Source organism: Hemiscyllium ocellatum, chromosome 26 (assembly GCF_020745735.1).
Source record: "Hemiscyllium ocellatum isolate sHemOce1 chromosome 26, sHemOce1.pat.X.cur, whole genome shotgun sequence".
Taxonomy (NCBI): Eukaryota; Metazoa; Chordata; class Chondrichthyes; order Orectolobiformes; family Hemiscylliidae; genus Hemiscyllium; species Hemiscyllium ocellatum.
In genome coordinates, this window is record NC_083426.1 from 27,740,650 (window position 1) to 27,766,753 (window position 26,104).

General features: G+C 41.0%; 1 protein-coding gene across 4 annotated transcripts in view; it reads left to right on the top strand.

The window, feature by feature from the left end:
• The window catches only part of LOC132828189 (chemokine-like protein TAFA-5), a 334,410-nt gene that overhangs the window by 181,635 nt on the left and 126,671 nt on the right, over positions 1-26,104 (top strand). Inside the window, exon 4 of one of the 4 annotated variants that reach the window (XM_060845128.1) lies at positions 8,149-8,212. The exons of the other annotated variants lie outside the window; for them this stretch is intronic. Within the exon in view, the coding sequence (XP_060701111.1) occupies positions 8,149-8,172 (24 nt within the window). The 3' untranslated portion in view covers positions 8,173-8,212. Of the gene's footprint in view, positions 1-8,148; positions 8,213-26,104 lie in introns of those variants that run through there. 4 annotated transcript variants of the gene reach the window in all.

Genomic DNA, 26,104 nt, shown 5'->3' on the forward strand with positions numbered 1-26,104 from the left:
TCCTTTTTAGATTTTTTTTAAAAATGCTCCGTTTCCAACATAAGTGAGCCTGCTGAATTGGCAATCAGGTAGTCATAGGAACAACAGCACCTGAATCACTGAAGGAACAAGAATGAAATCCTGTAATATGTGGGTGGAGGGGAAGGAAAAATGGCATCTGTCATTTTGTAAGAATGTCACCACAATCCTTCCATCTCACCAGCAAAGCATTTGAGGTTACAAATTACTTTGCTAACCATTACTAACCAGAAAGCTTTAAAGGTGAAAGCTTTGCCCCAATCCTAATTTCAATGAATAATGTGATTAGTCTTTGTGGAGTTTGTAGGGGAATAACTTAATAAGAGAAAAGAAATGGTTAGTGGGATATAACTCTGCCTTTTTTGCAATATGGATTGATGCTAACATAATGTATTAATAAAGGTTAGCTTTCAACTCCCTTCAGCATTGACAGACAGTGAATGGAATGATAACATTCTCATAATGTGAAAGAGACTCGGATCTTGGATATAAACAGAAATCGTTGGAGAAACCCAATAGGTCCAGCACCATTTGGGGACAGAAAGCAGAGTTAACATTTCAAGTCCAGTGACCCTTCAGAATTGGACAGTGTTCTGAAGAAGGGTCACTGGACTCAAAATGTTAACTCTGTTTTCTCTCCACTGATGCTGACAGACCTGCTGAGATTTACCAGCAATTTCTGTTTGTGTTTCTGGTTTCCAGTATCTGCATTAATTTGGTATATTTTAATCTTACACTTCAACTAGTTCAGGTTTGAGGGCATCTAAGTCACTGCTTTGGGGAAGTGGCACTGCCATTATATTATTTAATTGGGGCTCTGGTTATGAAAGTTTGGAATCCATTTGCCATTTCTGGCTGTAGCCTGGGTTTTTCAGGATCCAGAGTCTTGCCAGTTAAAGAATGGATAGAACTGATTGTTGTAAGTGAGTCTTTTCCAGCACAACCCACAGCCTATGAAGAGGAGGAGAAATGCCCCCTTCACTGCTCAAGTAAACCTCCCATGATTTCACCCTTTCCACAATCTCTGGGCACATGATTTCCCTATCTATCCCCGCAATTTCTCAACAATCACCACCTACATTATTTGTCTCCTCTGCGATCTCTTCCCTTTGTAATCTCTGTGCCATACCATCCCTCCCCTCTCTAATCTGTCTCTTTGCCTTCACTCTCACCCCTCCTATAATTAGAAGCTTCCCTGCTGTGATAACTGTTTCCACAAACTGAGCAGTCAGTATCTCTCCTCAGCTCTATAATTTCTTCTTCCCTCCTTGACCACCACTCTTCAAGCTCCCAAATGTGTCTGAATTGCCTTCAATTTTCCAGGACCAACCACAAGGATTCAAGTTGCTGCCTCCCACTGCTGACATTCTCACCTGAAAGTGGCGCACCCCTCAAATCTGTCGGCTATCAGGCAAGAAATGAAGAATAAAAATGATAAGGTCCCACTGTTAAAATCAGTAGTACCTCTCTTTGGTCCAGAACGCAAGCTCTCGTCCCCACTTCCTCCATTTAAATATCACGGTCAGAGACTTGCATATTTTGTCAAACCAACAACCCCAATTCCACCCAAAAATTAATACATTTTTCAGTCAGCTTTGTAGAAATCAAAGTGACACAGTGTACTCGGGGATTTAACCTTGCTAATAGAGTTTATGTATGCACCATACACTTTAAGGTTGCCTGCTATTAATATAGATTACTCTTAGGAACTGAAACAGAGAGGCAATTTGTCTTCACTTGAAGGATGTCAAAAAGGTTGTGAGTTTATATTCTCAGGTGCGGATTCACTGCAGCCAAATATGAAGTACACATAGGAACAGACAGGCATAAGGAGAAATCATGCAAATCCAATTGTCTTGAATGCTAGTTGATCTTGAAAAGGGTTAGATTTTTGAGAAATACTAAGTGTATGTCCCACAATATTTACTTTATTTTTCAGAAAATTGCAGTAAACTATAAACCACCTTTAAAAAACAGCTTGTCGGTAAGGTAGTATGTAGAATCAATAATTTGCAAACTGTTTCTCTCTGGAAATCATATGATCCAACAGCACGGAAACAAACCCTTCGGTCCAAGTCGTTCGCGCTGATCAGATATCCTAAACTGAACTGGTCAGCATTTGGCCTGTATCCCTCTAAATCCTTCTTATTCATGTACACATCCTGATAAATTATAAATGTTGTAATTGTACCTGCCTCCATCACCTCCTCTGGCAGCTCATTCCATACATGCACCACCCTCTGCATGAAATCATTGCCACTCAGGATACTTTAAATCTTTCCTTTCTCACCTTAAACCAATGCACTCTAATATTGGACTCTACTACCCTGGGATAAAGACCTTGGCTAGTCACCCTGTCCATATGGTTGATAGGATGAGGATCCGATGAGCAGAAATTAGACTTTGGTAGTGTTACCCAGTGAAAAACAATGGATCAGGCTAGATGTAACATCAGCTAGGCAAAAGTGAGGACTGCAGATGCTGGAAATCAGAGTCTAGATTAGATTGGTGCTGGAAAAGCACAGCAGGTCAGGCAGCATCCAGGAGCAGGAGAATCGATGGTTCAGGCTAAAGCCTATTATCAGGAATGATGGCAGGGAGCTCAGATGCTGTCTGATCTGCTGTGCTTTTCCAACACCACTCTAATCTAGACGTAACATCAGCGAATGATGGGATACCACTTTTCACTGTGAAAAGATTCAGTCCCACCATTTTTCACTTTAACTTTTTTTCAAAAAGAGAAAAACCTTTTTTCTTTCAAACTCTATTCATTGAATGTCATTTGAGGCTAAAATACACTTTCTAATTGTAACTCATTGTGTCTTCAGTTCCACTGTACTTCTCTTATTTTCAGTAGTAGTTGAGCTCCTATTCTGTATGGGAACAGAGCACTGGGAAGCAGATTCTTTGAGTGGTTTTATTGGCTCATGTCTGTTAATAATAGGGAATACACCAAGGAGTAGGTTGACCATCAGTAAATGAAATCTGCTGGCATATTACTTCTGTACAAATGTGATTCTACGCCAGTGCATATATAAATGCAAAGTTTTCAGCACTACATATTGAAATGTTGTCATCCAATATACTTAGTCAAAATTTCATTAAAATAGAATTATGCCACAGAAGGCAAATCAGGCCTGTGTTGACTCTTTGAAAATATTGCCATTTTTCTTGCTCACTAAGCCAACAGTCTATTGAATTGACCGTAAGATGACACATTTCCATTACATTTCACATACTATTCCAACAACAAGTAATGAAATGCTACTTTGTTCATTTTTTTGTAAAATTTAAAAAACCTGAAATTCACATCATTATCTGTTTGATAAAAATGCAAGTGAACAAGATGTACGCAAAATGGAATAATACTCAGATGTAAGAAATAAAAGGATTCTGAGTGCCCGAAATTTGTCATACTTGGTGAAGTTGGCAGCTCGAGTGTTTTAGGGTGGATTAAGATGGCATCATTAATTTCACATTTGTAGGATCCCCAAGAGGGATTCTATTACTGTGTCCTGTCAGTTATCTTACCAATCTTACAAAAATCACTTAACCTGTTCTGAATCAAAAAGTTTTCTTTTTGATCTTAATGTACATTTAATCAAATGACCATGCTTATTTTGGGTTGTGTAGGCTTTTTCACATGCAGTGTTTCTTAAAACATGTGTTCTAACAAATATAATTTATAACATCATTGAGGGATTGGCCTTTTTCATTGAAATCAGGCTGTGCTTCGATAGTTACTTTTGTTATGATTCCAACTGATGTTATTACCAGACAAGTCAGATTCCAGAAAGAATTTCAGTTTGATAGATTTGATTTTGTTTTGCTTTTAATGAAGTGGTCTCTTGCTGAAACACAAACATGCAATGTTGCAGATTTTGCTTAAACTATAAAATAGAAGTTTATTACAAAATAAACTGTGATAAAGTAGAATAGTTAAAACCATCTAATTATAAATTCAAATATTTTAAAACATACAGTAAGGTATAATTCCCATTAATCCTAAAACACTCCTTTATACAATGAAAGAAGCAAAACACCTTCTGTTAAGTACCCACACAAATGTAAGATACAGTTCCCAAAATGCCACATGTACAATACTCACAATCTGTACATGTGGCATTTTAAGTCACTTATGACTTCAACGTTTAGATTAGAACTGTGATAGTTTCTTTCTGGAGCTCTCACACATATCAGCTTCAATGTATTCTGATTTAAGTAACCTCTTTGTGGCTCTATTGAAAGAAGTTCTACCTTTTTCATGGTCTGAATGAAGTCTCCAAACATTTTCCTCCTCTTAGACCTAGACTGCATAGGTTTTTGATGTGCTCAATATTATCATTTTCATTACTGGCATTTCAATATCCCAAGTCTGTGAGTTTCAGCTTGATATTTCTTTCATTTCCTTTCAATCTCAAAAGCTGCACCTGATAGTGTCAGTAAGTAATTATTTTTAACTTCTCACTTTTCAACCTGGTTGCTATGCATTCTTCAAAGATTCTCCTGGCCCACTGAGGATTTTAAGTGTCACTGTAGGAGCATCCTGTGTCAGTTCACTCTGCACCCAACTCCATCTAAGGTAATTGCCAAGACCACCATTTTGTGATGGAGCATGTATGCGCTTTCGAAATACTATTGCTGACTTTCAAGGAGAGAGTTTCTCCTGATCTGAAATGTTTTTAACCATTCAGTCGAGCATTCTTCCATGTTGAGGATTTCCATGAGGGTTCTATAAGGAGCTGAAAATGTGTTGCTGGAAAAGTGTAGCAGGTCAGGCAGCATCCAAGGAACAGGAGATTTGACGTTTTGGGCATAAGCCTTTTTTCAGGAAGTCTTCTTCATAAGCCTGATCTCCAGCATCTGCAGTCCTCACTTTCTCCTCGAAGATTCTATAAGGACTAATGCGCCTAAAACTATGGGCAATTTAGCATGGCCAATTCTCCAGACCTACACATCTTTGGACTGTGGGAGGAAACCAGAGCACCCGGAGGAAATCCATGCAGACACGGGGAGAATGTGCAAACTCCACACAGACAGCCACCCGAGGCTGGAATTGAACCTGGATCTCTGGCACTGTGAGGCTGCAGTGCAAACCACTGAGCCACTGTGCCGCCCACATGTAACGCCCTTTCCTGTATTGAGTCTGGTGATAGTAAGAGCCATTTAATCAGGTTGTAGGGGATCAAATGGAGATCCTGCCACCTTCCTGCCTCTGCCCAATTAAGTCTAAGATAGGAAAGCCCATGGATACCTTCCCATCCCACCACTAATTGAGACCCTCAAGTAGGACCATGTAAGGGCCTCATCCTGTCACCATTGGAATTAACCAACTGGTAAGTTAAGAGATCACCTTGTGATTTGGGTGAAGTGAAAGGCTGATCCCTTGGTCAAAGGCATTCAGTGCCAGACTGACAGACCCAGCTTCAGGAAAGGGGTCTGCTCACCAATCCTCTTTGTCTTTGGTTCTGACTCCCACTTCCCATGACACATACTCCATGACTTTGCTCCTGCTGTCATTCAATTCTGGATGTAGTAACAATAGTAAGCCTTGGGCTGGCAGCAAATGTCTCCCCAGCATTGCTGGTATTTTGTTGAACCCCCTGAGCTGGGGCTGTCACCTTTGGGAATGGGAGGTGGGGTGCAGGGATTGAACTTCCACCAAGGGGAAAACCTGCCACTGGCCTGTCCAACTCAATGGAACAAGATATAAAAAGAGCATCTTAGTTTTTCTTCCCAAAAAGAGAGAATGCAGATGCTTGCTGTTCTCCAGCAACCTCCATTATCTCCACATGATTTGGATTTTGAACAGAATATTTTGCTGTTTTTAAAGAAGTGCAAAAATTGGCAAAACAGATGATAGATGGCTAGAAATGTGCTACATGTGGCATTTAACCCTTGACCAGGACTAATGAGCCTTTATCTGAGGAGTAAATGAAATGCACTGAGTGGTTTCTAGTCTTACGAGTTTTTACAGCAAAGACAATTTTTTGTTTGCAAAATTTAATTACGCTTTTTCTGTTTAGATAATCTGATTGGTTTTGTTCCAAAAGTCCAGTTTAAAAATTCAGCTGCTGAATATATAAGTTAGTCCATCTAGGGATAAAGAAATTGTGTTACCAAGCAAGTGACTTATTTGTTTTATGATTGCCTTGAACCATATGAGCTACAGAAAAAATTCCATGAGGAAGATTATACTCTGCACATCACTGATTTTTGCTGCTTCTCTCTTTTTACAGCTGAAGGGGTTATTCACAGTGAACCACAAACTATTTGTTGCAGTAAATAGACATTATTAGAATTGCTTTTTCTACCATGCTGCAGGTCACATGAATAATTTTTATTCAATCAGACTTTGCCTTGCAATATCTGCATCTGCAGTAGCTCATAATTCAAGCCATTTCTAATACTTTAATTAGGAATCCAAATGCTAAAGTTATGGTTGTAATTTAAAAACATAGAGCCTTCAAAATAAAGAATGCTCTCATTTTGTTAACAAAAGATGTGATATTTAGGATGACCATTCAATATAATGATAATGGTTTTTTAATGGAAGATGTTTATGAAGGCAATGAAAACAGAAGGTGCTTGGGCAACACAGCAGGTCTTCAGCACTTGTCTAGGGAGAAACAAAGTTAACATTTTAGGTACAAGATAAATCATTTTTAGGTTCCGTAACACTCAAGGCCAGTGACAAGTGTCACATAAAGTAAAACAAACATGCATGTGTAATTGTATCATTTTTAAATGGAAAATGCTTCCGAACCAGAAGGTTCATGGCATGTTTATAACATGGAGTATATCAGAAACACAACGTTGGAGAATCTATGCTCTAAACCTGTCAATCTAATTTTTAGTTTCTCTTAGAGTCTCCCCTCCTTTTACAGTGTCTGTTTCCATTATTCTTATTTGAAAGTGCCTTATGACCTTTCTTTTACTGTACAGGTTCTACATAAAGGAGCTGTTCTTGTTTCTCCCCACAGTAGTACTCAGAAATCAACAGATCTGGAGAAATGTTCAGTGGCAGTGACATTTAGATTCAAATTGACCTCCGTGATTATTTCCAACAGAACTGTGACTGTTAAAGGGTAAACACACATAAATGCCTGTGTTGCAATCTGAGTACTCATGCCAGGAACATACCAAGCAAATCCCTCTAGCATTTACTCTCTCAGAATTTGTGCTGGCAGTGGATTGCATGGCAATAGCTTTTGTCATCGAGTCATAGACGTCTGCAGCACAGAAAAAAGGCCCCTCGGCCCATCAGGTCATCTTCAGTAAAGAACACCCACCTGTCTTTTCCAAACCCATTTTCCAGCACTTGACCCATAGCCTTGGCATCACAAGTGCCCATCCAAATACTTCTTTAATGTTATATGAGAGTTTCTGCTTCTACCATTCTTCCACATAGTGAGGTCCAGATTCCTACCATCTTTTGACGTACCATGCATGGGCAGGATAATGGTTTCACCACACACAGTGGCCTCCAAGAACTTGCAGGAGATGAAAAGAAGATTATTATGGGGAGATTGTCTCAGTGACAATTTGCTAGCATAAGGATGGCAGTAAGATAGAATTAGAGCTTTTCTAAAGACAGCGCAGTTGACTTTCCTTTTCAGTACTGGTCGCTTTCAACTTGCAATAATATACTGGTTCTTTTCAAGTGCTGTTAGACCTCTAGTGTATTTCAAGCATCTTTCTCTCTGTCCAGAGATGTGCAGCCCTAACATAATCAATTTCTACCAAAGCTAACTATGTTCTTTTTTTCTGGCATGGGACCTGATTTTCAGAGCTTTCTAGTGGAAACACAATTACCATTAACCAGCATGCATCAAAACAGAAGTTTGATATTTCCCACTTGCAAAGTGATGAGTGTCATTAATATGCAAATGAACAACTAAGAGAATCAATGACCCAGTTGCGTATCATTTGCATCGATGTTCTGTCCTCTCAGCATGCTCCCAAAAAGCAATGAAATAAAGCAATGAATTATGAACCATGAAAAGTTAATTTATTAACATGCTTAGGAAAAAGTTATCTACTTAGGTAAATGCTTCTGTGTCACAAAAGAATAAAGAATAAGGAATTTTGTCAGCCATTTTATAAACTTTTATCTCATTTTTCCTTTAGTCTAATCTTGGAGAGGACTTATGAAGTGGACATAGGTTATGAACAGTGACTTGGATAAGCGTCCAATGGTGACCAAGCCTGAAGATTCTGGAACATAATAGTTTTGGACAGATACAGATATATACATATATGTCCTTATGGTGTCATGACACCTGGTAGCCCAATAAAAAAGAACAGTCAGCATGGTTCTGATAAGGGGGAGGTCATGCCTGACCAATTTGATTGAACTTTTCAAAGAGGTGAGTAGGTATGTAGATGAGGGGCAAAGCATTTGGCATGGTCTACTTTGATTTTTACCTTGGCTTTTGATCATGGGAGACTGATAGCAAAGTTAAGAGAATCCAATGAAGTTGGCAAATTGGATCCAGAAATGGCAGAGTGGCAGGAATCAGAGGGTGATGATCGAAGGATATTTTTGTGACTGCAAGCCTGCATCCATTGAGGTTTTGCTGAAATCAGTTTGGGCGCCCTTGTTGTTTGTGGTATATTTATATGATTTGAATCTGAATGCAAGAGGGTTGATCAGTAAGGTCATGGATGATACAAAAATTGCTGAGGTGGTAAATAGTGAGGAAGGTAGCCTGGATTACAGGAGGATATAGTCAGGCTGGTCAGTTAGACTGACTATGGCAAATGGAATTCAATCCAGATAAATGTGAGGTGATAAATTTGGATAGGACAGACACAGCAAGGGAGCAAGTGATGAATGGTAGGACCCTGGGAAGCACCAAGGATCAGAGGTGTGCATGTCAACCAGTCCAAGATATTGGGGCAGGTGGATTACATGGTGAAGAAAGTAGATGGGATACTTGCCTTTATCAGCCAAGGCATACAGTTTGTCAGCGTGGAGGTCATTCTGTTGAGTATAAAACACTGGTTAGGCCACAGAAAGAGAATGTGTGCAGTACTGGAATTCACATTACAGAGGAGACATGTGATTGTGCTGGACAGGTCAGGGAAGATTTACCAGGATGTTGCCTGACCTGGAGAATTTCATTTTTGAAGAGAGATTGAACAGACTGGCATTATTTTCTTCGAAGCAGAAGAGACTGAGGGGTACATGATTAAAATGCATAAAATTATGGAGGGTATAGATAGGGTTGACTGTAAGAGAGTTTTCCTCTTTGTGGAGGGATATAGATTTAAGGTAAGAGAGGAGAGGATGTGAGGACTGTGTTTTTCACATCACAGTTTGACATTTTTCCATTCTTAATTTGAACAGTGGTGTTTACCAGCATTTATGCATGAGGTAAAATAGTGGAGGGGTGATTGATGACGTTGTATTGATCTTTGGGCCCAGGAGGTGAAGTGCTGCCACCAGTATTCCTTTCTATGCAGAGTCTAAGGGTCTGCTTAAACATTAGTAGTAAATGACCATCAATGAGTTTTAAGAAAAAAAAAATTACCTTAAGTAATAGGTTGCACTTTGTACAAGGTAGCAATATGTCCAATTTAGTATATGAATTAGTGACAGAAGTATGGCCATTTAGCCTCTCAAGTCTCCTCTGCCATTCAACATTATTATGGTCGATCAGTTTGTATTTTAAATTCCACTTTCCCATCTATCCTGATAGCCTTTAATTCTGTATCTTTCTATTTCCATCTTAAAAATATGCAAATTACAAATTAAGAGTAGAAGTATCCTATTTGGCCCCTTGTTAAAAGACATAAGTGAGCTATATCAGTTTTCTAGCCACTATTACAAAGACTGACTTTTAGCACCATATCTGTTTTTGCAAAATTCCATCAGCTGCCTTGGTAAGATTTGAGCCCACGTTTCCAGATCATTCACTAGGTCTACTAGGTTACTAACACAGTGACACTGCCGCCTCATGAACACCTCCACTCTCAGTAGATGAGTTAAACATTATTATCAGGAGCCAGCAATGACACATCTGTCTCCATCAGGGTCTTGTACAATACTGGCTGACTCTCCACCCAACGACTGTTTGCTGTCATCTGTCTGGATGTAGCTAGTGCACTTTAATATTAACTATTTCAGAACCATTACCTCATCCAACATTAATTGCTGTTTTAGCTGCAAAATAGCAAATTAAATTTCTTTTGAAATTCAATTTCTTCTCTCTTGTAATGGGTATTTTTGTAATTTGATTGTTAATGGTGGAATTTGTTTCCGACAAAAGCTGTGACTTAGAGCTGTAGTAACATAAAATCATTTGTCTCCTACTAAATTACAATGTTATTTTTTCTATGGCATGTGAATTTCAACAACATGCAAGATAGTTACAAACATCTGTAAAGCAATTCTTTTCTGGTGTGTTTTTTGTTATGATTTAGAGTTTGGGGACCAAGAGCAATGTGTCAACATTTGCAAATGACACTAAAGTGAGTGGTAGAGCAAAATGTGCAGAGGACACGGAAAGTCTGCAGTGGGATGTAGATAGGTTAAGTGAGTGAGCAAGGGTCTGGCAGATGGAATGCAATGTTATTAAATGTGAGATCATTCATTTTGGTAGGAATAACAGATAAATGGAGTATTATTTGATTGATGAAAAATTGCAACATGCTGCTGTGCAGAGGGACCTGCGTCTCCCCGTGCATGAATCACATAAAGTTAGTTTGCAGGTGCAGCAGGTCATTAAGAAGGCAAATGGAATATTGTCCTTCACTGCTAGATGAAAGGAGTTTAAAAATTGGGAGGTTATGCTGCAGCTGTATAGAGTACTAGTGAGTGTACAGTTTTGGTCTCCCTACTTGCAAAAGGATGTATTGACACTAGAGTGGGTGCAAAATAAGTTCACTAGGTTGATTCCAGAATTGAGAGGGTTGAGTTACGAGGAGAGATTTAATGGACTGGGACTTTACTCATTGGAATTTAGAAGAATGAGGGGCGGATCTTAGAAATGTATAAAATGATGAAGGGAATAGATCACATAGAAGCAGGGAGGTTGTTTCCACTGATGGGTGAAACTAGAACAAAGGGCGTAGCCTCAAAATAAGGACTGAGTTGAGAAGGAACTTCTGGGCTGTGAATCTGTGGAATTCCCTGCCCAGTGAAGCAATTGAGGGTATCTCATTGAATGTTTTTAAGGAAAAGATGGATTTTTAAAGAGAAAAGGAATTAAGGATTATGGTGAGTGGATGGGTAAGTGCAGCTGAGACTCTGAAAAGATCAGCCAGGATCATATTGATTGGTAGAGCAGGCTAGATGGGCCAGATGGCCTACTCCTGCTCCCGTTTCTTATTTTCTTGTGTCCCTGTTTAAAACAAAAGCTACACAATTTTATCACATAATCTGAATGAACCAATTGTTTCAGCTACATAAATGCAATTGGAGTGCGAATCGGGCTTTCAGTTCGTTATGTCTCCTGAAATCTTCTGTGACATATTGATTGTCAAATACAATTTTATAGTAAAAAATGAGGTCTGCAGATGCTGGAGATCACAGCTGCAAATGTGTTGCTGGTCAAAGCACAGCAGGCCAGGCAGCATCTCAGGAATAGAGAATTAACACATTTGCAGCAAATACAATTTTATACCCTATAACATTTTAGCCGCATTGTTTTAAGTTGTCTGTGTTATTACTTGATCAGTCACAAACAATGTGTGCTGGGCAAAAGAAATTCAATCACCATTTTTCCTGGCTGTCCTTTTCTTTCTGGCCTGGAACTTTCTTTCTTTTTCTTTGCTTAGTAAGCAGATATTCTGAGTTTAGTTTGTTCTGGATGTTGCTGAATAACAAAACCAAATTTAGACTTTCATCAAAATCAAAACGTATTTAACCACAAAAAAAGTTCCTGTTGAAATTTCAAATTGAAACACCTGTTCCAGTCGTAAGAACTGCTCATTAAATTATAGTCATTACGGTTTTGCAGAAAGAAAATCCTCACTTGTTACTGACATTGCTAGGATACTGCTCTAAATTATTTTTGTAAACTGCTTATCATTTCCATTTTGTGTACACATATATTATTCTCCTCACCTCTAATAACACCATTCCCAATTAACAGGCTGGTATAGCTTCCAGAACCTATATATATATAATTATATATCAATAGATGTTTGGGAACGAACCTAATGATGACCTCCCCAACAATGGGCTTTATTTACATATCTCTGTATTGCACACACTGTCCAAGAACAGCATCTGCTGTTCACAGAAGGGTACCCATCTTCCATGGTACAGAACTTGTCCTCCCCAGCCCCACATCTCCAGTTGACAACACAGCAAGGATTAGAAATTGAAATGAATGCATTATTTTGTAAAATAATATTTTCTTCAGTGGTGAGTCCAAATTCCAAGTAATGATTGATAGGTGAAGGAAACATGCTAAAAGTTTTTAGAAGACATTCAATGAAGTGTGTTGTGAGTGGCATATTGGAAATATTTAGATGTATATATGCTGAAAAAAATAAAGAATTTGGCAAATAGAAAAGATTCAGAGTAATTGAATTATGAATAGTTTAGGGACATTTTGAGAGTGGTAATTTATATCTATATATCTATATATAATATGTGTGCGGGTTCATTCTACACATAATAGTTATGTGCGTGTTCTATACATAGACTTGTGTTAAGTGTAGGGGGAGGTCTTTGATTTAGAAATGTTCGACTTACGAAAGCTCATACTTATGGATGTAATTTTAAAGATCTAACATCTGCCCATTTAGCGTACTTACAAACAATTATCTTACATTGTCCCGCATTGTGTTCTGACTTGCAAACAACTTGTGAACGGACTCTAGAACAAAAGACATTCATAATCTTGGGACTGCCTATACTAATTATTGATAATAGTCCTTATAAGATAATCAGTAACAATTTGTTTTAACTGAAGATCATATTAATCGTGCTTTCAACAAATAAATCAATATTTGTGGTCAATAACAGTGTTCGATTAGAGTAGCTTCTAATAGTGTATTTCTAATGTTCAAATTTCTCAGCATTTTTGCAGCTCATGTCACTAGCAAAGCTTTACAAGTATGCAAAGTGGTAGCATAATTGTTTTCACTGTCTGTTGAAATATGTCAGGGATCATGCAATTCTATTTCTTAAATGTATACATTTTGTCAAAATACTGTTTTGAAAAGGAGAATGTCATGATCTGCTGGTCTTAATCAGGGTTAAGAAAAGATCCTGGGTGGCAAGTATGATGAAGAGAACCTGTTGCCCTCCAATGGCCCCTGATTAAGACCATTGTCAGTCTTTCTGTCCCTCAGTCGTGCACCCTCAGAATCCCATTCCCCTGACATTGATCAGAATTCAATGGAGGAGACATTTTATGATTAGGACTTATTGAGTATGCCCAAGGCAACAGAGCCACCAATCCTCAGTGACCACTCACTGCTGTCTTCAGACCTCACTTAACCTTTCTTTGAGTGTACCCAGCCATTGAGGTATCCTTATCATGTACCTGCATTCTCAGAAATGGCTATCACTAGCAGTGGCACTGCTGAACTGCTGGCCCTCTGATTGGGGTCATCTCTCCCTGTCAGCTTTGGCATTGGTACTTCAGCTGCCAACAGAAAATCCAATCAAAATTGATGGATAATACCACATCTCCTTTGTTGACTGAAGTTTAATGTAAATCAATAAACATCAATGCACAATTAGGAAATTGGGAGTATAATTCCTCTCGGATATTCTTGAAGATTAGTTTTCAATTTTGCCTCACCTTATCCCCAAACAAGCTTCAGTCATGGCACCTTGATTGTATAAGTTCATAAGCTATGGTTGCAGAATAAGGTAAAAACAATGACTGCAGTTGCTGGAAACCAGATTCTGGATTAGCGGTGTTGGAAGAGCACAGCAGAATAAGGCCATTCAGCCCATAGAGTCTGCTCTGCCATTTGATCGTTGCATTTGCTCCTCACCCCCATTTTCCTGCTTTGTCTCCATGTCCTTCAATCCACTACCAACTAAAAATCTGTCTAACTACTCCTTAAACTTACTCACTGTCCCAGCATCCACCACACTTTGAGGTAGTGAATCCCATTGCTTCACAACCATTTGGGAGAAGCAGTTTCCCCTCAGCTCTGTTTCAAGTTTGCTATCCCTTACTCTAAGACTATGACCTTTTGTCGTGGAATGCCTCACAAGAGGAAGCATCCACTCCATATCTATTTTATCCACACCTTTTATTATTTTGAATACCTCAATTTGGTCTCCCCTCATTCTTCTAAATTCCAGAGAGTATCGGCCCAAAAATGTTCATATCACACCTTCTGTAAACATTCAATTAATGTATCAATGTAAAACAAAAGTGATTATTATTTCAGACATTCAGGAATAGACTGGAGCATACAGTAAAAGAATAGACCCTGAGGAGTAATTGCTATAATTACTTGCACCCACTCTAAAGCCCTGCAGTCCTATTAAAGCATGGAAGTATCATACATATCATCTTGTGAGCCATTTCTGTACTATCAATAAATAACTCTATTTGGCTGCCATCAACAGGTTCAAATACATCTCAGCTTGTCTACTAGATAGACCACTCCATAATAACAAGCACTTCACTGCATGCAGTGAAGAAAGCTGTGCTACGCAGCAGTTGCAAAAACCTGCTCACTCTTTATTGTTTTATGTATCTTCATTCAGAGAGAAAAAAAAACAAGTAATTTGTTTTTATCAAATAAACAAAATGCACTCTGAATTGTTGTGAGATGAATGAAATGTGTGCCCCTCACATGAATAAAAGAAGTATTCTTGCACTCTAATGAGTTTTAAAGCTATTATTGTTGGAGGCTACTCTTATTCGATCATTCTTAATGACCATATAAAATTCTGCTATTATCTTCAAAACATGTTTAAATATTAATGCAATAGAATGCAATTAAAATGAATACCAAACATAACACTGATGTGCTTGTAGTTGAATCTAGTTACATGATCGGCCAAATTTCCAGATCATATTGAGACTGGATAAACAATTAATGGTGGACCTAATGGAGTCGTGCCATGCCTACTTATATGGGAATTAACTGGAAAATTTAAACTTTCAATGGACAATTTTCCTGTTCCTGGGACCCTCCGTGAATATTGTCGACTCAGACCTAGAGTTGGAGACTTCAGGTAGTTTGGCAATGTTTACCTTGGTGGTTATCTTGGTAATGTTTGACAGGTTCAAAAGTGATTATTATTTCAGACATTCTGGAATAGACTGGAATATTCAGTAAAAGAGTAGACCCTGAGGAGTAATTGCTATGATTGCTTGCACCCGTTCTAAAACACTCTAGTCCTAAACCTAAAACTTTGTTTATCCATCTGGGTAACTGCAGAACTAATCCAGACTTTCCCCTCCACCCCCCTGCCTAATACCTGATCTAGCTCAACTTCTCCATCAATTGATCAGCCCAACCACCACTATAGATGCCCCCAATTCAAGCCAGTTACATACCCTAACCACCCAACTCCCTACATATTCACCTCAGCAGTCACTCACCTCAATCACCTGTTCCACATACCTGTTCAAACACTCATCCCTTCTCTAACATTTAAAGACCAGACTTTTAAACTTGCCATGTGTCAGTTAGTGCCATTAAAAATAGGGGCTGGCCCTCTTTGCTGGGCTCTGTGTGGATTCCTGCACTGAGAAAGATCTGGGATATTGCATTGGAAGTCAAGCATGCAATTTGAGGTAAAGATGCAGTTTTTTTTAACTGATCTGCATTGGGCACAGCAGTTCTAACTGGTTGGAAGATTTTGCTCATTCAGGATTCCAGTGAGCAATGGTATAAGTGTATACTCCATTTTATTTTATGAGCTTCAGTTGCTACATTCCTGCTCACAACTGTTCATAGGCAAAACTTGAAACGTAAATAAGAAAGTAACAGAGAAAATAAAGTATCGCAAGTAAAGTGCACAGAAATTCATTGAATCGCTGATCACAGTTCTGATTGATTGGGCTCTTGCATGAAGGACAGATACTTTCAAAATGTTGTACAACAATATGGATAGAAAGTGTAGTAAGGAGTTTGTTTCATTTATTGGTATTTCTCAACTTTATGTGTAAGTTCACAAAGCTTAGTGTCACATACTGAGTTGGTTTTCTTGTTTTTTTCTGTGCCTGGGGTTTTGTGAGTTGCCAGCTGAAATGAAGAGAAATAAAGGACAGAGAGCTATTCCATCATGTTTCAGCTTCCGTTGTATTGCCCTGGATTTCCCCAAGGCTTTCCATTGTTATGTCATTGTGACTATTCCCGGCTGATCTGTGGGGTTAGTGCATGTTAGGTGCAGCTACATTCATTTTAATATTATCCATTTTTCCAGTACAAGGTTCAGCCAGAAGTTCACGTATGCTGTTGAAAATGCTTAGGTCAGAAAACCTGAGCGCTCTTCTCTCTCGGTGTGTACAATGCACCAAAAGTATGTACTGACTTTAGGGCACCCAGTTGTGGAATGTAGATGAAAATCTACTTAACTGTGTGCAAAATTAATGGTCCAATGTGGAAAACTGCCAATTATGTCTCACTGCTATTGATTGCTAATACTAAGGCTCCCATAAGATTTGCATGAGAATCAATCAGGAAAGCTGTTTCTTGCACTAGGAAATAATTTATCTCCATCACCAGGATGTAAATTGTCACATGAATACTTTAAATTATATTGTACTGACTGAGTTCACTCAAATAGAATCATAGAGTCACAGAGATGTACAGCATGGAAACAGACTCTTCGGCCCAATCTGTCCATGCCGACCAGATATTCCAACACAATCTAGTCCCACCTGCCAGCACCCGACCCATAGCCCTCCAAACCGTTCCTATTCATATACCCATCCAAATGCCTCTGAAATGTTGCCTCTGGCAGCTCATTCCGTACACGTACCACCCTCTGCGTGAAAAAGTTGCCCCTTAGGTCTCTTTTATATCTTTCCCCTCTCACCCTAAACCTATGACCTGTAGTTCTGGACTCGCCAAACCCAGGGAAAAGATTTTGTCTATTTATCCTATCCATGCCCCTCATAATTTTATAAACATCTGTAAGGTCACCCCTCAGCTTCCGACGCTCCAAGAAAAACAGCCCCAGCCTCTTCAACCTCTCCCTATAGCTCAAATCCTCCAACCCTGGCAACATCCTTGTAGATCTTTTCTGAACCTTTCAAGTTTCACAACATCTTTCCGATAGGACGGAGACCAGAATTGCATGCAATATTCCAACAGTGGCCTAACCAATGACCTGTACAGCCGCAACATGACCTCCCAACTCCTGTACTCAATACTCTCACCAATAAGGGAAAGTATACTAAGCGCCTTCTTCACTATGCTACCTACCTGCGACTCCACTTTCAAGGAGCTATGAATTTGCACTCTAAAGTCTCTTTGTTCAGCAACACTCCCTAGGACCTTACCATTAAGTGTATAAATCCTGCTAAGATTTGCTTTCCCAAAATGCAGCACCTCGCATTTATGAGTTAAACTTCATCTGCCACTTCTCAGCCCATTGGCCCATCTTATCAAGATCCTGTTGTAATCTGAGATAACCTTCTTCGCTGTCCACTACACCTGCAATTTTGGTGTCATCTGCAAACTTACTAACTGTATCTCTTATGCTCGCATCCAAATCACTTATGTAAATGACAAAAAGTAGAGGACCCAGCACCAATCCTTGTGGCACTCCACTGATCACAGGCCTCCAGTCTGAAAAACAACCCTCCACCACCACTCTCTGTCATCTATCTTTGAGCCAGTTCTGTATCCAAATGGCTAGTGCTCCCTTTATTCAGTGAGACCTAACCTTGCTAACCGGTCTCCCAGGGGAACCTTGTCGAATGCCTTACTGAAGTCCATATAGATCACATCTACTGCTCTGCCCTCATCAATCCTCTTTGTTACTTCTTCAAACACTCAATCAAGTTTTTGAGACATGGTTTCCCCTGCGCGAAACAATGTTGACTATCCCTAATCAGTGCTTGCCTTTCCAAATACATGTGCACCCTGTCCCTCAGGATTCACTCCAACAACTTGCCCACTACCGATGGCGGGCTCACTGGTCTATAGTTCCCTAGCTTGTTCTTACTACCCTTCTTAAAGATTGGCACCACATTAGCCAACCTCAAGACTTCCGGCACCTCACCTATGACTATTGGTGATACAAATATCTCAGCAAGAGGTCCAGCAATCATTCCCTAGCTTCCCACAGAGTTCTAGGGTACACCTGATCAGGTTCTGGGGATTTATCTACCTTTATGCGTTTCAAGACACCCAGCACTTGCTCCTCTGTGTAATATGGACATTTTGCAAGGTGTTACCATTTATTTTGCTACTTTCTATATCTTCCATATCCTTTTCCACAGTAAGTACTGATGCAAAATACAATTTTAGTTACTCTCCCATTTTCTGCAGCTCCACACAAAGGCCGCATTACTGATCTTTGAGGGACCCTGTTTTCTCCCTCGTTATCCTTTTGTACTTAATGTATTTGTAAAAACCCTTTGGATTCTCCTTAACTCTATTTGCCAAAGGTATTTCATGTCACTTTTTGATCCCCTGATTCCCATCTTAAGTATACTCCTACTGCCTTTATACTCTTCTAAGGATTCACTCAATCTATCCTGTCTATACCTTACATATGCTTCCTCCTTTTTCTTAATCAAACCCTCAATTTCTTTAGTCATCCAGCATTTCCTACAGCTATCAGCCTTTCCTTTCACCCTGAGAGAAATATACTTTCTCTGGATTCTTGTTATCTTATTTCTGAAGCCTTCCCATTTTCCAGCCACCCCTTACCTGCGAACATCTGCCCCCAGTCAGCTTTTGAAAGTTCTTGCCTGATACCGTCAAAATTGGCCTTTTTCCAATTTAGAACTTCAACTTTTAGATCTGGTCTATCCTTTTTCATCACTATTTTAAATCTAATAGAATAATGGTTGTTGGCCCCAAAGTTCTCCCCACTGATGCCTCGGTCACCTGCCCTGCCTTATTTCCCAAGAGTAGGTCAAGTTTTGCACCTTCTCTAGTAGGTCCATCCCATACTGAATCAGAAAATTTTCTTGTACACACTTAACAAATTCCCCTCCATCTAAACCCTTAACATTATGGCAGTCCCAGTCTATGTTTGGAAAATTAAAATCTCCTACCATAACAACCCTATTATTCTCAAAGATAGCTGAGGTAGCTGAGATACAAGATCCATTCATTCAATTAATAAGGCCATCACTTTGCCTCTGTATGGACACACAATAACATCAACAGTTTAAATGCTCTTTTTTTCTCCTCATGTGTCCTATGTTCTCATTCTTTAATTTCTGTTCCCTTTAATATTTCTTCTATTTGTAATGACAATCAATATTAGTCAGTCATTCGACAAAGGTAGAGTCCAAAACCATTATTAATTGCAGCTTTCAGGCAGAAACATGCCAGCAGAATGTATTGATTAAAGTTCAAGCTGCAGAATCACTTTTGAGAAACCTATTCTAATATCATGAGAAAATAAGTTAAAATCCATAGTGTGTCACATGCTGGCAGACATGATCAGTGTTTTGTGTAAAACCTTATCTTTTTGAAGGAATATGATTTTGAAATCTTGTGAAAATGGTTGAACACTGTCAATAGGGACATGGTGTGAAGAAATCTAATTTTAATGGAGATTAAGTTGTTTGCAGTATAAAACTAAGTCCAGACTTGAGTTACCTTTTCAAGCTTGGATAATAGCAAACTACTGACACTGCTCAGCTAAGAAATAAACCAAATTTCTGAGGAGCAGTTTCCAATATTGACTTATTATGGCATCAATGAACTAATATGATTGACCAAAGTGTAAGAGCTGTTTTTTTATTAACAGTAAGTGTGTCAAATGCATATTGTTGCTATTAATCTTTATTTTAATATTATTTAAAATATTAATATTTCATTACTCATTCAGTAGTAATATTGTCTATGATACAAGTCATATCTTCTATTTTCACAATGATTTGAAAAAAGTTAGGTTAACAATCTTTCTGTTAAGGATGCTGTAGTTTTATTATACCTTTACCATGAACAGATACACTAACTTCAGGATATTTCATTTGGACAATAAAAGATGATTATGTAGATAATCAGGACAACTGCAAACATGTTGTCTGATATATTTACAATATCCTAATTTATTTAGTTACTATATTTGCCTAAATGCACATGTGATGGTAGTCATAGAGTCCTAGAGATGTACAGGACAGAAACAGATGCTTTGGTCCAACTCATCCATGCCGACCAGATATCCCAACACAATCTAGTCCCATTTGCCAGCACTTGGCCCATATCCCTTTAAACCCTTCCTATTCATATAACCATCCAGATGCCTTTTAAATGTTGCAATTGTACCAGGCTAGACCACTTCCTCTGGCAGCTCATTTCATACATACACTCTGCATGAACAAAATTGCCCCTTTGGTCACTTTTATATCTTTCTCCTCTCACCCTAAACCTATACCCTCCAGTTTTGACTCCCCCATCCCAGGGAAAATATTTGTTTATTTATCCTATCCATGCCCCTCATAATTTTATAAACCTCTATAAGGTCACCCCTCAGCCTTCAGCACTCCAGGAAAAACAGCCCCAGCCTATTCAGCCTCTCCCTACAGCTCAAATCCTGGCAACATCCTTGTAAACCTTTTCTGAACCCGTTCAAGTTTCACAACATCCTTCTGATCAGAAAGAAATCAGAAGTGCACAGAATTTCCAAAAGTGGCCTAACATCCTGTAACAGCTGAAAAATGACCTCCCAACTCCTATACTCAATGCTCTGACCAATAAAGGAATGCTACCAAATGCCTTCTTCACTTTCCTATCTACCTGCAATTCTCCTTTCAAGGACCTATGAACCTGCACTCCAAGGTTTCTTTGTTCAGCAACACTCCCTAGGACCTTACCATTAGATTAGATTACTTACAGTGTGGAAACAGGCCCTTCGGCCCAACAAGTCCACACCGACCCGCCGAAGCGCAACCCACCCAAACCTGCACATCTTTGGACTGTGGGAGGAAACCGGAGCACCTGGAGGAAACCCACGCAGACACGGGGAGAATGTGCAAACTCCACACAGTCAGTCGCCTGAGTCGGGAATTGAACCCGGGTCTCCGGCGCTGTGAGGCAGCAGTGCTAACCACTGTGCCACCCTAAAGCACATGAGAGTGTTTCAACAATGTCTCCTTATTGTCCAAGTCCTGATTAGATTACGTACAGTGTGGAAACAGGCCCTTCGGCCCAACAAGTCCATACCCCTAACCTAACATTACAGGCAACTTAGCATGGCCAACTCACCTGACCCGCACGTCTTTGGACTGTGGGAGGAAACCAGAACACCCGGAGGAAACCCACGCAGACACAAGGAGAACGTGCAAACTCCACACAGTCAGTCACCTGAGGTGGGAATTGAACCCGAGTCTCTGGCGTTGTGAGGCAGCAGTGCTAACCACTGTGCCACCATCCTGCTTAAGTGTATAAGTCCTGCTAAGATTTTCTTTCCCAAAATGCAGCACCTCGCATTTATCTAAATTAAACTCCATCTGCCATTTCTCAGCTCATTGGCCCATCTGATCAAAATTCCATTGTAATCTGAGGTAATCTTCTTTGCTGTCAACTACACCTCCAATTTTGGTGTCATCTGCAAACTTACTGACTGTACCTCCTGTGTTCATATCCAAATCATTTAAATAAATGAAGAAAAGTAGAGGACACAGCACCGATCCTTGTGGCACTCCACTGGTCACAGGCCTCCAGTCTATAAAACAACCCTCCGCCACCACCCTCTGTCTTTTACTTTCGAGCCAGTTCTGTATCCAAATGGCTAGTTCTCCCTTTATTCCATGAGATCAAACCTTGCTAACCAGTCTCTCAGGGGAACCTTGTCAAATGCCTTGCTGAAGTCCGTATAGATCACACCCACTGCTCAGCCCTCATTACTACTTCACAAAGCTCAATCAAGTTCGTGAGATCTGATTTCCCATGCACAAAGCCATGTTGACTATCCCTCGTCAATCCTTGCCTTTCCAAATATGTGTAAATCCTGTCCCTCAAGATTCCTTCCAACAACTTGCCCACCACCGATGTCAGGCTCACCCGGTCTATAGTTCCCTGGCTTGTCCTTACCAACCTTCTTAAATAATGGTACCACATTAGCCAACCTCCAGTCTTCTGGCACCTCATCTCTGACAATCGATAATACAACTACCTCAGCAAGGGGCCCAGCAATCACTTCCCTAGCTTCCCACATACTTCTCGGGTACACCTGATCAGGTCCTGGGGATTTATCCACTAATATGTATTTCAAGACATCCAGCACTTCCTCTGCAATATGGACGTTGTTCAAGATGTCATCATTTATTTTGCCAAATTCTATATCTTCCATGTCCTTTTCCACAGTAAACACTGCTGCAAAATACTCACTTAGAGTCTCCCCATCTCCTGCGGCTCCACACAAGGGCCGCCTTGCTCATCTTTGAGGGGCCTTAACATACCCCATCCAACTGGACACCCCATGCTGGCCCCTTACCTGCCCTCGATCTCTTCATAGCCAACTGCCGCCGCGACATTAACCACCTCAACCTCTCCACCCCTCTCATCCACTCCAACCTCTCACCCTCAGAACGTGCAGCCCTCCACTCCCTCCATTCCAACCCCAACCTCACTATCAAACCAGCAGACAAGGGAGATGAGGTAGTAGTTTGGCGCACCGATCTTTACACCGCTGAGGCTAAATGCCAGCTCGCGGACACCTCCTCCTACTGCCTCCTTGACCATGACTCCACCTCCCACTACCAAACCATCATCTCCCAGACCATCCATAACGTCATCACCTCAGAGAATCTCCCATCCACCGCCTCCAGCCTCATAGTCCCACAACCCCACACCGCCCGTTTCTACCTCCTGTCCAAAATCCGCAAACCAGACTGCCCTGGCCAACCCATTGTCTCAGCCTGCTCCTGCCCCACCAAACTCATCTCTGCATACCTCGAAGCGGTCCTGTCCCCCCTAGTCCAAGAACTCCCCACCTACATTCGGGACACCACCCACGCCCTCCACCTCCTCCATGATTTTTGCTTCCCCAGTGCTCAACGCCTTATTTTCACCATGGGCATCCAGTCCCTGTACACCTACATCCCCACCACGAAGGACTCAAAGTCCTCCGCTTCTTCCTTTCCCGCTGTACCAACCAGTACCCTTCCACTGACACCCTCCTTTGACTGACTAAACTGGTCCTCACTCTGAACAACTTCTCTTTCCAATCCTCCCACTTCCTCCAAACCAAAGGAGTAGCCATGGGCACCCGCACGGGCCCCAGCTATGCCTGCCTCTTCGTAGGATATGTGGAACAGTCCATCTTCCGCAGTTACACTGGCACCACCCTCCAACTTTTCCTCCACTACATTGATGACTGTATCGGCACTGCCTCATGCTCCGAAGAGGAGGTTGAACAGTTCGTCCACTTTGCTAACACCTTCCACCCCAACCTCAAATTTACCTGAACTGTCTCAGATTCCTCCCTCCCCTTCCTAGACTTCTCCATTTCTATCTCAGGCGACCGAATCAACACGGACATTTACTATAAACCGATCGACTCCCACATCTACCTAGATTACACCTCCTCCCACCTTGCCCCCTGTAAAAATGCCATCCCATATTCCCAATTCCTTCGTCTCCATCGCATCTGATCCAATACCGTACAACCCAGATGGCCTCCTTCTTCAAAGACAGCAATATCCCCCCAGACATGGTCGACAGTGCTCTCCACCGCATCTCCTCCACTTCCTGCTCCTCCGTCCTTGAACCCCGCTCCTCCAATCACCACCAGGATAGAATCCCACTGGTCCTACTTACCACCCCACCAACCTCCATAAACATCATATCATCCGTCGTCATTTCCACCACCTCCAAACGGACCCCACCACCAGGGATATATTTCCTTCCCCTCCCCTATCAGTGTTCCGAAAAGACCACTCCCTCCATGACTCCCTCGTCAGGTCCACACCCCCACCAACCCAACCTCCATTCCCAGCACCTTCCCCTGCAACCGCAGGAAATGCAAAACTTGTGCCCATACTTCCCCCCTTACTTCCCTCCAAGGTCCCAAGGGATCCTTCCATATGCACCACAAATTCACCTGCACCTCCACACACATCATTTACTCTATCTGCTGCACCCAATGTGGCCTCCTCTATATTGGGGAGACAGGCTGCCTACTTGCGGAACGTTTCAGAGAACACCTCTGGGATACCCAGACCAACCATCCCAACCACCCTGTGGCTCAACACTTCAACTCCCCTCCCACTCCACCAAGGACATGCAGGTCCTTGGACTCCTCCATCGCCAGACCATAGCAACACGACGGCTGGAGGAAGAGCGCCTCAGCTTCCTCCTAGGAATCCTCCAACCACAAGGGATGAACTCAGATTTCTCCAGTTTCTTCATTTCCCTTCCCCCCCACCTTGTCTCAGTCCCAACCCTTGAACTCAGCACCACCTTCCTAACCTGCAATCTTCTTCCTGACCTCTCCGCCCCCACCCCCACTCCGGCCTATCACCCTCACCTTATCACCCTCACCTTAACCTCCTTCCACCTATCGCATTTCCAACGTCCCTCCCCCAAGTCCCTCCTCCCTACTTTTTATCTTAGCCTGCTTGGCGCACTTTCCTCATTTAGCCTCCTTCCTGAAGAAGGGCTCATGCCCGAAATGTCGATTCTCCTGCTCCTTGGATGCTGCCTGACCTGCTGCGCTTTTCCAGCAACACATTTTCAGCTCAGGCCTTATTCTCTCCCTAGTTATTCTTTTGTTCTTAATATATTTATAAAAACCCTTTGGATTCTCCTTAAACCTATTTGCCAAAGCTATCTCATGTCCCTGTTTTGCCCTCCTGGTTTCCTTCATAAATATACTCCTATTGTCTTTATATTCTTCTAAGGATTCACTCGATCTCCCCTGTCTATACCTGACATATGATTCCTTCTTTTTCTCAGCCAAACCCTCAATTTCTCTAGTCACCCAGCATTCCCTATACCTACCAGCCTTTCCTTTCACCCTAATATACTGTCTCTGGACTCTTATTTATCTCATTTCTAAAGGCTTCCCATTTTCCCACCGTCCCTTTACCTGCAAACATCTGCTCCCAATCAGCTTTTTTCAGTTCTTGTCTAATACCATTAAAATTAGCCTTTCTCCAGTTTAGAACTTCAACTGTTAGACCTGGTTTATCCTTTTCCATCACTATTTTAAAACTAATAGAATTATGTTTGCTGGCCCCAAAGTTCTCTCCCACTGACACCTTAGTCACCTGCTCTGCTTGATTTCCCAAGAGTAGGTCAAGTTTTGCATCCTCTCTAGTAAGTACGTCCACATAATGAATCAGAAAATTTGTTTGCACACTCTTAACAAATTCCTCTCCATTTAAACCCTTAACACTATGACAGTCCCAGTCTATATTTGGAAAATTAAAATCCTCTACCATAACCATCCTATTATTCTTACGGATAACTGAGATCTCCTTACAAATTTGTTTCTCAATTTCCCGATGACTATTAGAGGATCTATAATGCCTCCCAATCCCAATAAGGTGATCATCCCTTTCTTATTTCTCAGTTCCACCCAAATAACTTCCCTGGATATATTTCCAGGAATATCCTCCCTAAGTACAGCTGTAATGCTATCCCCTATCAAAAATGCCGCACCCCCTCCTCTCTTGGCTCCCTTTGTCTCCCTTCCTGTAGCATTTGTATCCTGGAACATTAAGCTGCCAGTCCTGTCCATCCCTGACCCATGTTTCTGTAATTGCTATGATATCCCAGATCCATGTTCCTAACCATGCCCTAAGTTCATCTGTTTTCCCTGTTAGGAATTAGGGGCATTGACATAAATGCAGTTTAACTTATCAGTCCTACCTTGTTCTCTGCTTTGTTCCCACCTGCCCTGACTGTTTGACTCGCTTCTTTTCTCAACTGTACTAGTCTCAGATCGATCTCTTTCCTCATTATCTTCCTGAGTGCTGCCGCCCACCCTCTTGCTTGTTTAAATCCTCCC